The 13,714-nt window shown below is 39.9% G+C and overlaps 1 protein-coding gene across 2 annotated transcripts in view; it reads left to right on the top strand.

Moving 5' to 3' along the window:
* The first annotated feature begins 1,718 nt into the window (after positions 1-1,718).
* The window catches only part of ap4b1 (adaptor related protein complex 4 subunit beta 1), a 54,188-nt gene continuing 42,192 nt past the window's right edge, over positions 1,719-13,714 (top strand). The window contains exons 1-4 of one of the 2 annotated variants that reach the window (XM_080470257.1): positions 1,719-1,769; positions 2,691-2,808; positions 11,078-11,302; positions 11,383-11,513. In XM_080470257.1, the coding sequence (XP_080326383.1) occupies positions 2,696-2,808; positions 11,078-11,302; positions 11,383-11,513 (469 nt within the window). In that variant the 5' untranslated portion in view covers positions 1,719-1,769; positions 2,691-2,695. Of the gene's footprint in view, positions 1,842-2,690; positions 2,809-11,077; positions 11,303-11,382; positions 11,514-13,714 lie in introns of both variants that reach the window. The other variant, XM_080470256.1, reaches the window with a different exon arrangement.

The following is a 13,714-nucleotide window of genomic DNA, read 5'->3' as shown; positions in this document are numbered from 1 at the left end:
GAAGGAGTAAATGTCCATGACAAACCTTCAACAAATACCTATGACAACTTTAAAAGAATAAAACCATCCAACATGCAGCCAGCCTTTACAAAGTTTACACTGCTTCCATTCCAGCATTTCTGTGTCTGGATAAAAAATCCTGCAAAACAAGAGATGTGTTCACTTTATTTTTGTTTGCGAATTAGAAGATCCCGTTTTCTCATATCGCGATATTATTGCAAATACAATTCATCGTTCAGCCCTAGTTTGATCAGGTCTGTTCTGGACTATGGATGTCTGATTTACGAGTCAGCTTCAAAAACACGGATTAAAAAAACAACATCATCCAAAAGCAGGTTTTAAGACTGACGGTGCTGTGGAGCATCAACAAGGCCAATTGCAGCCATACAAGTAGAGATGGGTGAGACGCCACTGGAGTTAAGAAGGGAGCAAAGAGCACTGACTTATTGGGCAAACTTAAAGGGACACGGGGACGATCATCCAACCCAAACAATACTCACATCATGTCAAGAAAAAGAGAAGGGGAAATCCCAGTTTAGGATTAGGGTCAGGGATGGACCATTGAAAACAGGATCAAGGACAGTCGGCTGGAACACAAGAGTGTGAGTACTATGGTAAGATTTTCCGTTGTTCCACCGTGGACACTAGAAGAAGCACGTGTAGACCTCCGTCTGTTAAACAATGAAAAAATGAAGTGTGGGAAAGAGAGTGCAGTAAACAAATACATCAGGGAAAAATATTCACAGTTTCTAAAAAATATTCACAGACGCCTCTAAATCAGTAAATGACCTGGTCGGGATAGCTTTCCTAGTTCCAGAATTAGGCATCATATTAAATAAAAGAAGAAATGATAACTTAGCAGTTCTTATGGCACTGAGGTGGGTGGAGGACGTCAGACCACACAGGGTGTTAACAGGGTCAGATTCCAGCAGTGCAATGACCAGGATCGGGAACTTTCATTCAGAAACAAGACAGGATATAGTTTAAGAGATAGCACACACAATACAAAGGGTTGAGAGCTTAGCAGTCCAGGTTCAGTTTATTTGGGTTCCAGCACACAGGACTAGAAGGAAATGAACTAGCAGACACGTATGCAAAGAGGACAACAGGGAAAGAGGGTGTAGGAATGAGTGTAGATTACAGTAAAGCTGAAATAAAGAGCATTGTAACGATAGAAATGAAAAAGAAGTGGCAGGCAAACTGGAATAACAACAATAAAGGCAGACACTATTTCAACATTCAAAACAAAGTGGGAGAGATGAGAGAAAGCAGCAGAAACAGCGAAGGAGAAGACATCGTCTCTCGGTTGAGATTATGACATACAAGATTAAATAATTCACTACACCTCATCCAAAAACACCCAACAGGAAACTGCGTTTACTGCGGAACGCAGGAGACAATTCAACACGTACTCACACAATGTCAACAGTACCATCACCACAAAGAAATACTCAAAGAAGCACTCCACAGACAGAAAATAAATCTGAACATAACGGAAATACTGAGGACGAACTCAGAAGACAGTATATACAAGGACATCTTCACATTTTTAGGAAAAACAGGATTAGTAAACAGGATTTAGATCAAAACCCAGTCTGCTCCACACTCCCATTCAGTAGATGGCGGTAATGCACCCAACTGTGCATGCCAACCGCCATAAAACAAAAGAAGAAGAAGAAGCCGGAAGCAGTAGCAGTACTGCTGGTCACCACAGGGGGCAGCCGGCAGCCATACAGGACAGCACGAAGAAGAGTTGCGGAAGTCTGCAGGTTGTAAACAATTCAATCATCATAGGGAAAAAGAGCAACACATTTTTAAATCTGTATTTTACGTTCTGAAGGGTAAATACTCCTTTAAATGAACGCGTCGGGTGTTGGTCTGGTGTTTTATTGTGCGGGTGAAGAATTAGAGCTTCCCACCTTCTGTCCGCTATTCCCTGTTTTCATGTGCTCTTCTGTTGTTTTCATGTTTCTGTGATGTTTAGAATTTAGTCACAGCTTTGCCTGACAGACATCTCCTAGACTTTAATGTCTTCCTATGTGCTGTAAAGCCAGTAAATGTAAATTCAAACGATATCGGGAAATGGTCAGTCAACAGAGGGTTGTGAGGATAAACTGTTGTATTATTACATTTATTATATTACTGTCAAGTCCATGAGACAACTCGATCAAGGGGGTAATTGAAATAATGAGTGTGTTCATTCACCTTCTGCCAAAAGACATTTAGTCAAATAATGCACTAAATGCAATGTTGAAGCTATCATTGTCAACATCTACATGAACGTTAAATTCACCCAGTATAATGACTTTATCTGAACTCAGTACTAAATCGGAGGGAAATCCTGACCGCTCAGATAAAAACTGTATTTTCAGTCAGGTTACTCATTAATCAGAGTCGATGACTTTCAAAGACTTTCTGAATTAGATTTGATCTGGGACTGGTAAGAAGATGGGAGTTATATGGTTGGTGGATGAATGGTCCTCCTCCTCCTCCTCCTCCCATCCATTCTCCATTAACCTAATTTCAGTGAAGTTAGATGAATATACAATCGGTTATCAAATCATTTGCGAATGAAAATTTGCATGATCCACAGTTCACATTTATCCAGATCTTAACAGTCCAAACTTCAGGCTCCATGTTGTTGAATGTGACAGTGAGGAGCAGTGTTGTGTTTCTCTTCGTCCATGCAGCCAGCATGCCTTACCTGGGCAGTGAGCAGACAGTGAAGGAGCTGCAGAGAGCTCTAAGCAACCCCAACATCCAGTGTGACCAGCTGCGCTACAGGAACACCGTCCTCAGGGTCATCAGGTAACTCACACTGACATGCCACAGCTGCATTCATCTGCCAGAGGATCAGCGGGCGGAAAGAATTGGGACTCCAGTCATCAACACATTGCAATTTATTTGAAAAATATAATTACCACCACCTGAGGGTCATGTTGGGAAAGAGCTGCAAAGGTTTAACAGAATGTTTCACAGCAAATTTGACAAAAATGTCCCTTATTTTAAACAACAAGCTCGAGATAAACCCAGTGGTACAGTTATATGTAAATATGTGGTCATTTCTTAAATGTTATCTGGTTCAAATGTGTTTAAAATGCACATAATATTTCTGAATATTGGGAAACTGGCCCACAGTCCTAAAAGTAGGAGGAGAGCTGCCAGTTGTGGGGGAATGATTTAACCCTTACAATGCCAATGGTTTCTTAGTGACACAGTTATTTGTTTTTTGATTAAGATAGACAGCAAATTTTAAATTTGATACTGGACACAACTGATACTGAAAATATTGCACCACAGACCGGACCTTGGTTATCGTTCTCATATCCAAAACAGAGTTGTTGTTTGGTGTAATTATGCAAAACCAAGGTCTCCATCTATTCGACAATTCTTGTGAGGGAAATATCTCCATAACGTCGAGCAATAAAACTGGCTTTTCCAAAACTGAAAATCCTCAAAATGATTCAGTGTTTGGTAATTTTGTGCAGTCCTGAAGTTGTTTAAAAGATGTATGCATAAAACATAGAAAGATAGTAATCTGTGTAGTTCATATAAATGTACACATTCAAATGGTTTTTAATCATATAATTATTAATTTGACCCGTCACTGGTTTCTATTCATAATTCCTTGGAAAAAAAAAAAGAAAAAAGAAGAAATCACATAAGAACAGTAGCAGCCTCCTCACTCTGCAAGTTCTTCTTCAGCTGGTTGGTTACTGGATGGGATCCTTATGGCAAACAGTGTAAACCTTCACATCAGTCTGATCACTTTATTCAGTGTAAACAGGATCAGCTCATCTCTCAGTCAGAAAGAATACGTGACCTTTTATATACAGATGATGTCCACTTTTAATTTGATTTACTGAAATCTCTTCCAACATGTTTATACAGAAGTTGCACACTGAGGTTTGTCTTCAGTCCTTTTTTTTATTGTTTCAACTTTTTTATTATTATTGAAGTACAAAATTGTGCAATACAAATATGCAAAACAGCGAACAATAGAACATAGTACAATGGTGTGCACCAAAAAGATGTATGAAAGTATCATTTTCTCTCAACCCCATCACCCAAACCGACCTCAGTTCTCTCAGTCAAGAACAAAATAAAAACAAAAAAACAGAAGCAACAAAAAAAAAAAGAACATTAAAAATAAGTAAGAATAAAGTGAACTACATACTTATTGGAAGCTCAAAAACCCTGTGCTCACATCTACATTCAAATTGAAAGCGGAAGGGATCCCAGTGTGACTGTGTGGCAGACAAGCGGAGGAGCAGCAACACTATGCAGTCCCCCAAGAGAACATTGTGGCAGGAAGACCGTCCACATAGTCAATAAGTGGTCTCCAAGTTAGGTAGAATTTGTTGGAAGATCCTCTCAATGTAAATTAAATTTTTTCCAGTTTGAGAAAAGACATGATATCCTTCAGCCAAGATTTAAACGAGGGAGGCAAAGGGGCCTTCCATAGAAGGAGGATCTTTCTGCGCGCGATCAATGAGGTGAAAGCTATGACTGTCCTTTGTTTTTTTGTTATGGAAATTCTATCTGGTGGTCTACCAAATATTGCCACATGGGGGCAGGGGGCTATGTTAGTCTGTAGGACCTCTGAGATAGCCTCGAAGAATTTCTCCCAGAAGTGAGTCAGTTTTGGGCATGACCAGAACATGTGTGTCAAGTTACATGGGGCCTGCGCACATCTGTCACATCTGTCTTCGACTTTGTCTGGATAAAATCTGGAGTTTTTCTTTACTATAATGCAGCCTATGGAGCGTCTTCAGTCCTTTACTCATAAAACTGCTTTACTATAGAACCCACCACCAGGTGTCACTAGATTCCTTCCAAATGAAAAAGTGAAGCTGCAGTTTACTAAGATATTTACCAAACAGTGATGCCAGTAACACGTTAATTAGTAACGCGTTACTCTCATATCACCACTTTTTTCAGTAACTAGTAATCTAACATGTTACTATCTCCAAGCCAGTAATCACATTAAAGTTAGTTATCCAAGTCACTGTGCATTAGGGTGCATCATTTGCCCCGCTTTTTGCAAAATATTCTAAAATCAATCTGTACCTAGTATCACTTTTTTACAAATGCCAAATTAAACTTCTGTGAGAAATTTCATACAATTCTGTTGATGTCTACCGGGCCCACCGAGCCTCTGAAGTGTCCTGCTGGCAGCAGCCTTGAATTACGGCTGAAAAATCAGTTTTTCTTCAATAACAGCAAAAATAATGAATAAAACCCTACAATGTCAATGGAAGTTGAATATAAACATGGACATTACACATCTTATGGTACAAGTTTTATGTCTCTATCATCATTAGTTTCTGAGATATGTCACAAGTGTTATGTCCTTGGGGACTGCAGGGATGTTGAAAAAGCATATGGTCCTAAATTGTATTCCACTAACTCCTTATATGTTGTGTCAAAAGCCTCTGCAAAGTTCCACTCTTCCAGAAGGTTGGTGGCAAGCCTACTATTAACGCCCAGATGCTTGACCACTGCAGGGTTTGTGGGATGGCACTCCCAGTGCCTTCACATCATGGATATTTCCTATGGAGACTATACTGGAACAACCTATTCACAAAAGCACCAGAAACTTTGAAACTAACTGCACTATATCACTCCAGAAACAGAACACACACTATCTCTCTCATCTCATCAGTCAACCCTAAATAGCCACAACTTTCCCAAAGAAACACTCAAAAAATACGACAAAATTGTTATTTCCCAGAAAGTATTGAAGATAGAGATATACAACTGGTACCACAAGATGCGCAATACTGACATTTCTATTCAACTTTCATTGACGCTATAGCACTAAATGCATTATTTTGAAAGTTATTTGAGAAAAACAGATTTTTTTCACTCTGTTGCTATGGCGAGTACGTACCTTAAGTGGCTTGGTGGACCCAGTAGATATTATTCAAATGAGCTAATATTCTACAGATTTTCTTTAAATTGGTATTGTCACATTTTAAAATTGGGTACAAGTTGAATTTTCGACATTGAGGCAAACGATGCACCCCACTGTGCATTACTGTTGTAGCGTCTGTATATTGTGTATAGTAGTGTCTCGCAGGATGAGTATTCTCTGCAAAGCAGCTTCATTAGTAAACAGAACCGGGCTGCTGCTTCGTTCTCCTCCAAATGGACACACACACACACACACACACACACACACACACACACACACACACACACACACACACACACACACACACACACACACACACACACACACACACACACACACACACACACTGTCACCTGACCCGCCCCCTTCTCCACTTTCAGCCATTCACAGGCCAACTTGCTCTAACGGTGCGTTGAGGAAACACAGAAGAACCAACGACTGTCATCACTAAACCTTAACATTGCATCAATAACACAACTGCAGAGATGTTACACTATTTTTGTAATTTTTCTTTTTCAATCAATCAATGAATCAATCAGTATTTGTCTCCGAGGGGGGCAAAGAGCAGATAGTGCAAATAAACAAATAGATAAAGAGTGCAAAAACAGACTACCACTACATCTCTGGGTAAATAAATACCGGTAACGGTAAAAATCAGATAATAAAACCATGAGTCAGATAGAAATACAACAAAGGATGAAGGTCAGAGGTTAAATGTGTATCAGCAGGAGGCCAGGCAGGAGGTCAGAACTGAGTTTTGGAAAAGCCGGTTGGTTCTTTTATGTTGAGACGGTGGAGTGTTGTTGGCAACTGCTGAAAGTAACTAAAACGTTATTTGTAATCTAACTTAGTTACTTTAAAAGCAGGTAATCTTTACTTTTTCAAGTTATCTGTGGCAACACTGCTACCAAACCCCCAGATGTACTACGTCTGTGGAACTCCCCACCAGCCACCTCAGGACCCCACAGACTGGCTCCTGTATTTGAAGCATTTAAAGACCTACCTCTTTAATGAGGCTTTTAACTCTCTTTAATGAGGTTTTTAACTCTCTTTAATGAGGCTTTTTATTTTTTTATTTTTTATTTTTATTTTTTTTTTATTTTTATTTTTTATTTTTATTTATTTATTTATTTATTTTTCTTTCTGCCGTACACGACCGGGGGGGAACGCACAAAGAGAGAGAGAAGAGAAGAGAGAGAAGAAAGTCGAGGGGGGAGGGGTGAGGGGGGAGGGGGGAGGGGGGAGGGGGGAAGGGGATAACATACAATGTCCTTGTTGTGCTACATATATTATTTGCAATAATCACACTCATCCAAATACTTTCCAACTGTTATTAGATTGAACCAGCCTGAGCAGCTCTATCTAGACAGTAACGTGAAGCAGGAACATGAAATAACAAAGAGGTGACAACAAAAGAGGAACATGATTTTTAAAGTTTGAGCAAATGATGACAGACAACAAGCAACTTCAGAAGCACCTTTCGTGAGGAGTGAAAGTGTGTGTGTGTGTGTGTGTGCGTGTATGTGTGTGTGAGTGTGTGTGGCTTGTCCACTGGGTGTGGCCGGAACTGTTGTGGGGGGACCCGTGGTGACACCCCGGGGTCCGAGGCCACCGCGCCCGGACACCGCCACCCCGGCAGACAGAAGCCCCCCAGGCCCGGGGAGACCCCAGCGAACCACCCCAGAGGCTTTTTAGATTGTGTCTATGCGTGAGAAGAGCCACACCCCTCCTTCTTCAATATTGCTGTGAAGAGTAATAGACTTTGTCTGTCCATGTGGGTTTCCTGAAGAAATACTATTTGGAAAACTAATTAGTTTTAGTTGACGTAGATTTTTTGTTCTTCTTTTGATTACACTATTAAGACCCCTGACGTTATAGCTACCGACTTGTCATTAATTCCTTCCTTACAAAGAGAGGTGAATACGATGATCCTTTTGAACCGAGGCCTGGAAATGTGAGATAAGGAGTAAAGGCAAACCAATAGTGGGAGAAGCTTGAGGTATCATGTGGACCCGAAGGAGTTGCAAAGAGAGAAAACAAACTGAAGGGATTGAGAGGAGGAAAAACAAAAACTCAGCTTGGTTATTATTCTTGCTTTCCCACCCCCTTTTTTTTTGTCTTTCAAGGCGTTGAAATCTTCTGCCAGTGCAAATCAATGCTTTAATGACAGAGCTGGGAATACTAGCTTTATGGAGGGATTTCTATCCATCAGGCTGTGACTATAGTTTTTATTCACATCTACGTGGTGTCTTCTCAAGAATAGATTGTTATTTTGGATGAAAGAGACGATTATAGAATAAGCGGTTGTGATATTGGATGTATTGATCTGTCTGACCACGCTCCCATCTCCTGCACGGTTGATATTAACAATCACCCGGGAAGAACGTTGTGGAGGTTGAACACAAATATCCTGAATAACCCAAATGGAAAGGTTTCCAGAGGACAATGATAATGGAGAGGTTGCCTCTGCTACAGTATGGGACACTATAAAAGCTGTTTTTGAGGGAGAATAATATCATTCTGCGCTGATGAAAAGAAACAATTTAACTCTATAGACCTTAATAAAGAATTGAAAGATCTTGAGACAGAGCATAGAAGAGAACAAAGACCAGAACTACTAGTTCAAATCAAAGCAATTAGAAAGGAAATAAATACAAAGTATACACAGGAATCTGAAAAAAAGATCATGTTCACAAGACAAACTTAGTTTGAGTCGGGAGCAACATCACAAAAACTGCAAAAACAATGAGCAGACGATATGATTTACAAAATAAGAGATGTAGATTCTGAAACTATACAGTATAGACAAGATGAAATACAAAGAACATTCAGAAAATATTACGAGGGCCTTTATACACAACCCCAACGAGAAGTTGAACACCAAATTGGCAGTTTCTTAAAATCTCTCAATTTGCCTGTTACTTCAAAAGGTTAAAATGAAATATTAACAGCTCCTGTCACCGAGCCACAGTTGATTCCAGCCATCTCCACTCTGAAAGCAAATACATCCCCTGGCCCGGACGGCTTCTCCTCAGAGTGGTTTAAGATCGTTAAGGCTGAGTTAATGGTAATCCTTCTCCATCTTGGAAGGAGGAGGTGATCTCCATCATTCCCAAGGAGGGAAGAAACTAATTAGTGTGTCGTTCATATCGACCAATATCAGTGTTACATGTCGACTACAAACTTTGCACGTCCATCCTCGCCAGAAGACTGGACAAGATTCTGACTCAACTTATACACAACGACCAGAGCGGATTGGTTTTACAAAGACAGACTCATGGTAATGTGAGACGATCATTACACATACTACGTCATATTCAACAGAATAATCTTGAAGCTTGTTTAGTTAGTTTTGATGCTGAGAAGGCCTTTAACAGGAAGTTGGTCTTTTCTGCACAAAGTTTTAGAAAGATTTGACACAGACAACATTTTTACCCGAAATGACTATACAGTATAAAATGAGCAACTGAGTAATATTGTTACTCACATCACTCACACTCTCAGTCCTAAGGATGTCAAGTAATGCATAGAATAACATTCAAGGTAGAGATTCTCTCATGTGTTATCTGAATAGTAGAGGCTTTTATTGTGACACTCTTCGATCAACAAGAGCACCATGGTAGGACGAGGCCCCCGCACAACCCCCTCTTCGCTCCTGGTTGCCCACCCACAACTAATAAACCAAATTAAACTAGATGAATTAACTAACTACATCAACAAAGGAAGAAAAATGCAACACAGCACCATCATTACCAACAGTACAAACCTAATATAACCCCCAACAACATCTAAAACACGAGGAACAGAAACTCCCAAGATGCACTGCAGCGACCGGCTCCGTGATCACGGAGCCGATGGGAAAGTCCAGTGACCAGACCCTCCTGGACCGAGCTCCACAAAGTATTAAGAGGGATATTTAACACTAACCTCCCAGTGCAGTTTACTACATGCTTTTTTGGAAATTTACATTCACAGGTTAGACAAGTTACTGGGTATTTATTTTGTATTCTGATGACTGCTGGTAAAAAAACCATTCCAAGGCATTGGTTGCTTCCTGACTCCTCCACAGCACCGGACTGGATCAACATAGTAGATGACGTTGATCGTGTGGAAAGGATGACCTTCTCCCTTCGCCTTCACATTCATGTATTTATTCAACTTTGGACCAAGTGGGTTAGATATGTGAGTTCCTTACAAACGGAAGTACTAACTGAATGATTGTATCATGAAGTTTTTATATTATACGGGGCCTAACAATTAGTCTCGTACCACTCACACTTTATCTAAAAAATCTTGGATAGACCTTTCTCTTCCGATTGGCTTTTTTGTGTCTGACCATCTTTCCCGATATGTTCAACGTTTATGTTTGATTTTCTGTATTTTGTTTCTTATTTTGTGGAACAAAAAATAAAAAATAAATCAATAGTGAGCGGTAGAAGTACACAGGTTGCTGGGTTTTTTTTTTATTATTTGCAATTCATAACTCTTTTTGTCTTAAGAACTTTGTCATTTTGAATTCACTGTCCATGTGTTGAGCTAGTCCTTTATGATATGTGTATGTGCAATGTTGATATCATCATAATTTAGATTTTTCCATATGTAGTAGAAAAGAAAAGAAAAGCTTGTGTGTGAGATCTCTTTCTATCAGCTTTGACCCACAGGTTAGGGCACGAATGTAGACCTACTGGTTTACTGAAACATTTCTATTACACTTTTTCAAATGAATCATTTAATGAAGCAGCACATGCAGTTTGGATAATCTGTTGGGGTGAGGAGAACTTTGTAGAGCAGCTTTAGCTACTGTTTCTACGCGGCTTCATGAAGCAGCTCACCTCATCTTTCACATTGACATACTGAGAGCTGGACTGTGGGCTTAACAGTGGCGTCTGGTTTCCTCCTTTTTAACTTATTAGCCCACTTCCTGGTTCTCAGCAGAATGCAAAGAGAGAATACTGTCCCGTCTGTTTTGGTCATGCTTTGTTTACTTTGTGATCTTTTTATTTTTTTCCATTTTTACAGCTTATCCTTTTGACCTTTTCTTTAATTTTTCTCGAGCTTTCTCTCTTTTCTCTTCCTCCCCAGGCCAGCGTGACTCTGATAGCCTTTCACTGTACTTTTGCTTGCTCCCATGCACCTGAATGACGTCTCCCTCCTTCTTAGGGCCATGTCACAAGGTGTGGATGTGTCAGGCCTTTTCAGTGAGATGGTGAAAGCCTGCGCCACCGTGGACATTGTCCAGAAGAAACTGGTGTACATCTTCCTGTGTTCCTATGCTGCTTTGAACCCGGAGCTGTCCCTGCTTGTGATCAACACACTGAGGAAAGACTGTCAGGATCCCAACCCCATGGTCCGCAGCCTGGCCCTGAGGAACATGACCAACTTGAGGTGGGCCAGACACCAGTGGTCTGTCAGTGTCCTCTCAGCCTATGATTGGTGTTTGTGTGACGGAGTGCCTGTGCCTGTAGGTTACCCAGCCTGGTGGAGTATGTGGAGCAGCCTCTGACAGCAGGACTTCGGGACAGAGCAGCTTGTGTGCGACGGGTGGCTGTTCTGGGCTGGGCCAAACTGTACAACCTGCAGCCTGGGTCTGACATAGGTGCAGTTTCACATTCTTTCACAAATCAGCAGAACTTTCCCGCATTATTCCTCCATTTCCAACTGGAAAAAACAAAGAAAAAGTGAATAACAGGAACAAAGATGATTAAACAGTTTACAGATGTTTGAAATAATGGACAACATCCATCAATCCATGTATTTCTAAACAAATATCTGAATATGGTTTATACAAATTTAAAAATCATCTAAATTACGACAAAACTAGACATTCATCTAACATAATTCAAGAAATGATATTCATTTTGAAAGCTTTATTATATGACTGAGACGCATTTAGCGTCTCTGATGCATAACCAAGTTATATACATGTACAGCTCAAGAAAATGTAATATCTTACTCAATACTTTTTGTCAGTTATTTCAGAAAGTGAAACTTATTTTTAGTGCTGTCAGAAATAACGCGTTAATTTAATTAACTGATTTGAAACGTTTAACTGGTTAGAAAACTTTCAAATAATTAATGCAGTTTTGTTAACTTCCGGGTTATTACCAGAGCAGCATGTGCAGCGTCTCGAGATGCAGCACTGTGACTGATACCCAGTGGAATAATAGGGTTGCCATGTTGGCTGACCAGGAGCCACCAAACTACTGAAACTGGAGGAAATACTGGTAAAATATTAATTTCTCCTCTTTCTCTCTTTCCCTGGCTCTCCTGTATACTGTGTGTGTGTGTGTGTGTGTGTGTGTGTGTGTGTGTGTGTGTGTGTGTGTGTGTGTGTGTGTGTGTGTGTGTGTGTGTGTGTGTGTGTGTGTGTGTGTGTGTGTGTGTGTGTGTGTGTATGTGTGTGTGTGACTGAACGCACAGGTCTTCACCAGATATCTCAGCGGAGAGCCGCGATGTGTGATTAGTAGTTGAAGAAAACAATCTGATTTGTGTGGGAGAACTTCACATCGATACAGGAGCACAAACATGTTTTCACCAGATGTACTGCAACAATTGGAGGAAAAATATCAGCATGACAGTTTTTATAATCTGTGACTTGTAAAACAGGATTTGTGCTCCTGTAATTAAGAAGTTGTGACTTGTAAATGTGGTGTTGTATTTGTGGAGAGAAAAGAATTCTACAGGTACACAACTCATGGTACACGACTACAAAGTCACTTTTACCAGTACACAAAACTTTTTCACCAATATTACCTCCATATGCACTACAAAACCCAGACTTATGTTAGATGTTAATTAATTAATTTATGTTTTTATTATTTTGTTGATCTTGGAGAGAAACAGTTTCATACAAAGCTAAAAGGAAGTTATAAAAATAGTCTTTGAATTTAAATATAGTCTCTATGTGTTGAGCCGACATTAATTCCGTGGTTTTCCCTGAATAAATATCCATTACAAGCTTCAGTCTTCAGTAGAGAAACAATGCGATTAATTGCAATTAATCGTAGAAAATTGTACAATTAATTAGTAAAATATTTTTAATCGATTGACAGCAGTAGTTGTTTTATATAGATTCATTACACATAGAGTGAAATAGCTTTTATTTCATGTAATTTTGATGATTCTGACTTACAGATAGTGAAAATCTAAAATTCTGTGTCTCTTCAATGCCAGTAATACGTTAATTAGTTGCATTACTGTGTTATGACCAGTAACGAGTAATCTAACACATTACTATTTCCAAATCAGTAATTAGATTAAAGTTACTTTTCCAAGTCACTGTGCGCTACTATTGTAACGTTAGATGTGATAAAAGAAATTGATAAATGGTGCAATAACAGACTACAACTACATCTCTGGGTCATTAAATACCAGCTATAGTAAAAGTCAGATACTAAAACCATGAGTCAAATATAAACACAACAGAGAATGACGGTCAAAGGTTAAATATATGAGGCAGGAGGCCAGGCAGGGATCAGCAGAGCTTTTGGTAAAACTGATTGTTATTTTTATGTTCAGATGGTGGAGTGTTGTCGGCAGCTGCTGAAAGTAACTAAAAAGTTATTTGTAATCTAACTGAGGCCCCGTTTACACGACAATGAATTCGAGTGTATCCGCAAAACTTTCTTCACTTTTGGGGGAGTTTTTAATCCGGCTCCCAAAGTGGAAAGATGCTTTCAAGCCGCTAATCCCTCCTGCAGAGACTGATGGAGGCTACAGAGCCTGTTACTGCTCATCCCCCCCTCCCTCCTGCTCATCCAGTTGTAAACAAACATGGCGGCCGCGTAGTGGTACGAC

This window comes from Lipophrys pholis, assembly GCF_963383615.2.
Source record: "Lipophrys pholis genome assembly, chromosome: 8".
Lineage (NCBI taxonomy): Eukaryota > Metazoa > Chordata > Actinopteri > Blenniiformes > Blenniidae > Lipophrys > Lipophrys pholis.
Note: the sequence above shows the minus strand (reverse complement) of the source record. Positions and strands in the feature narration are given on the sequence as shown.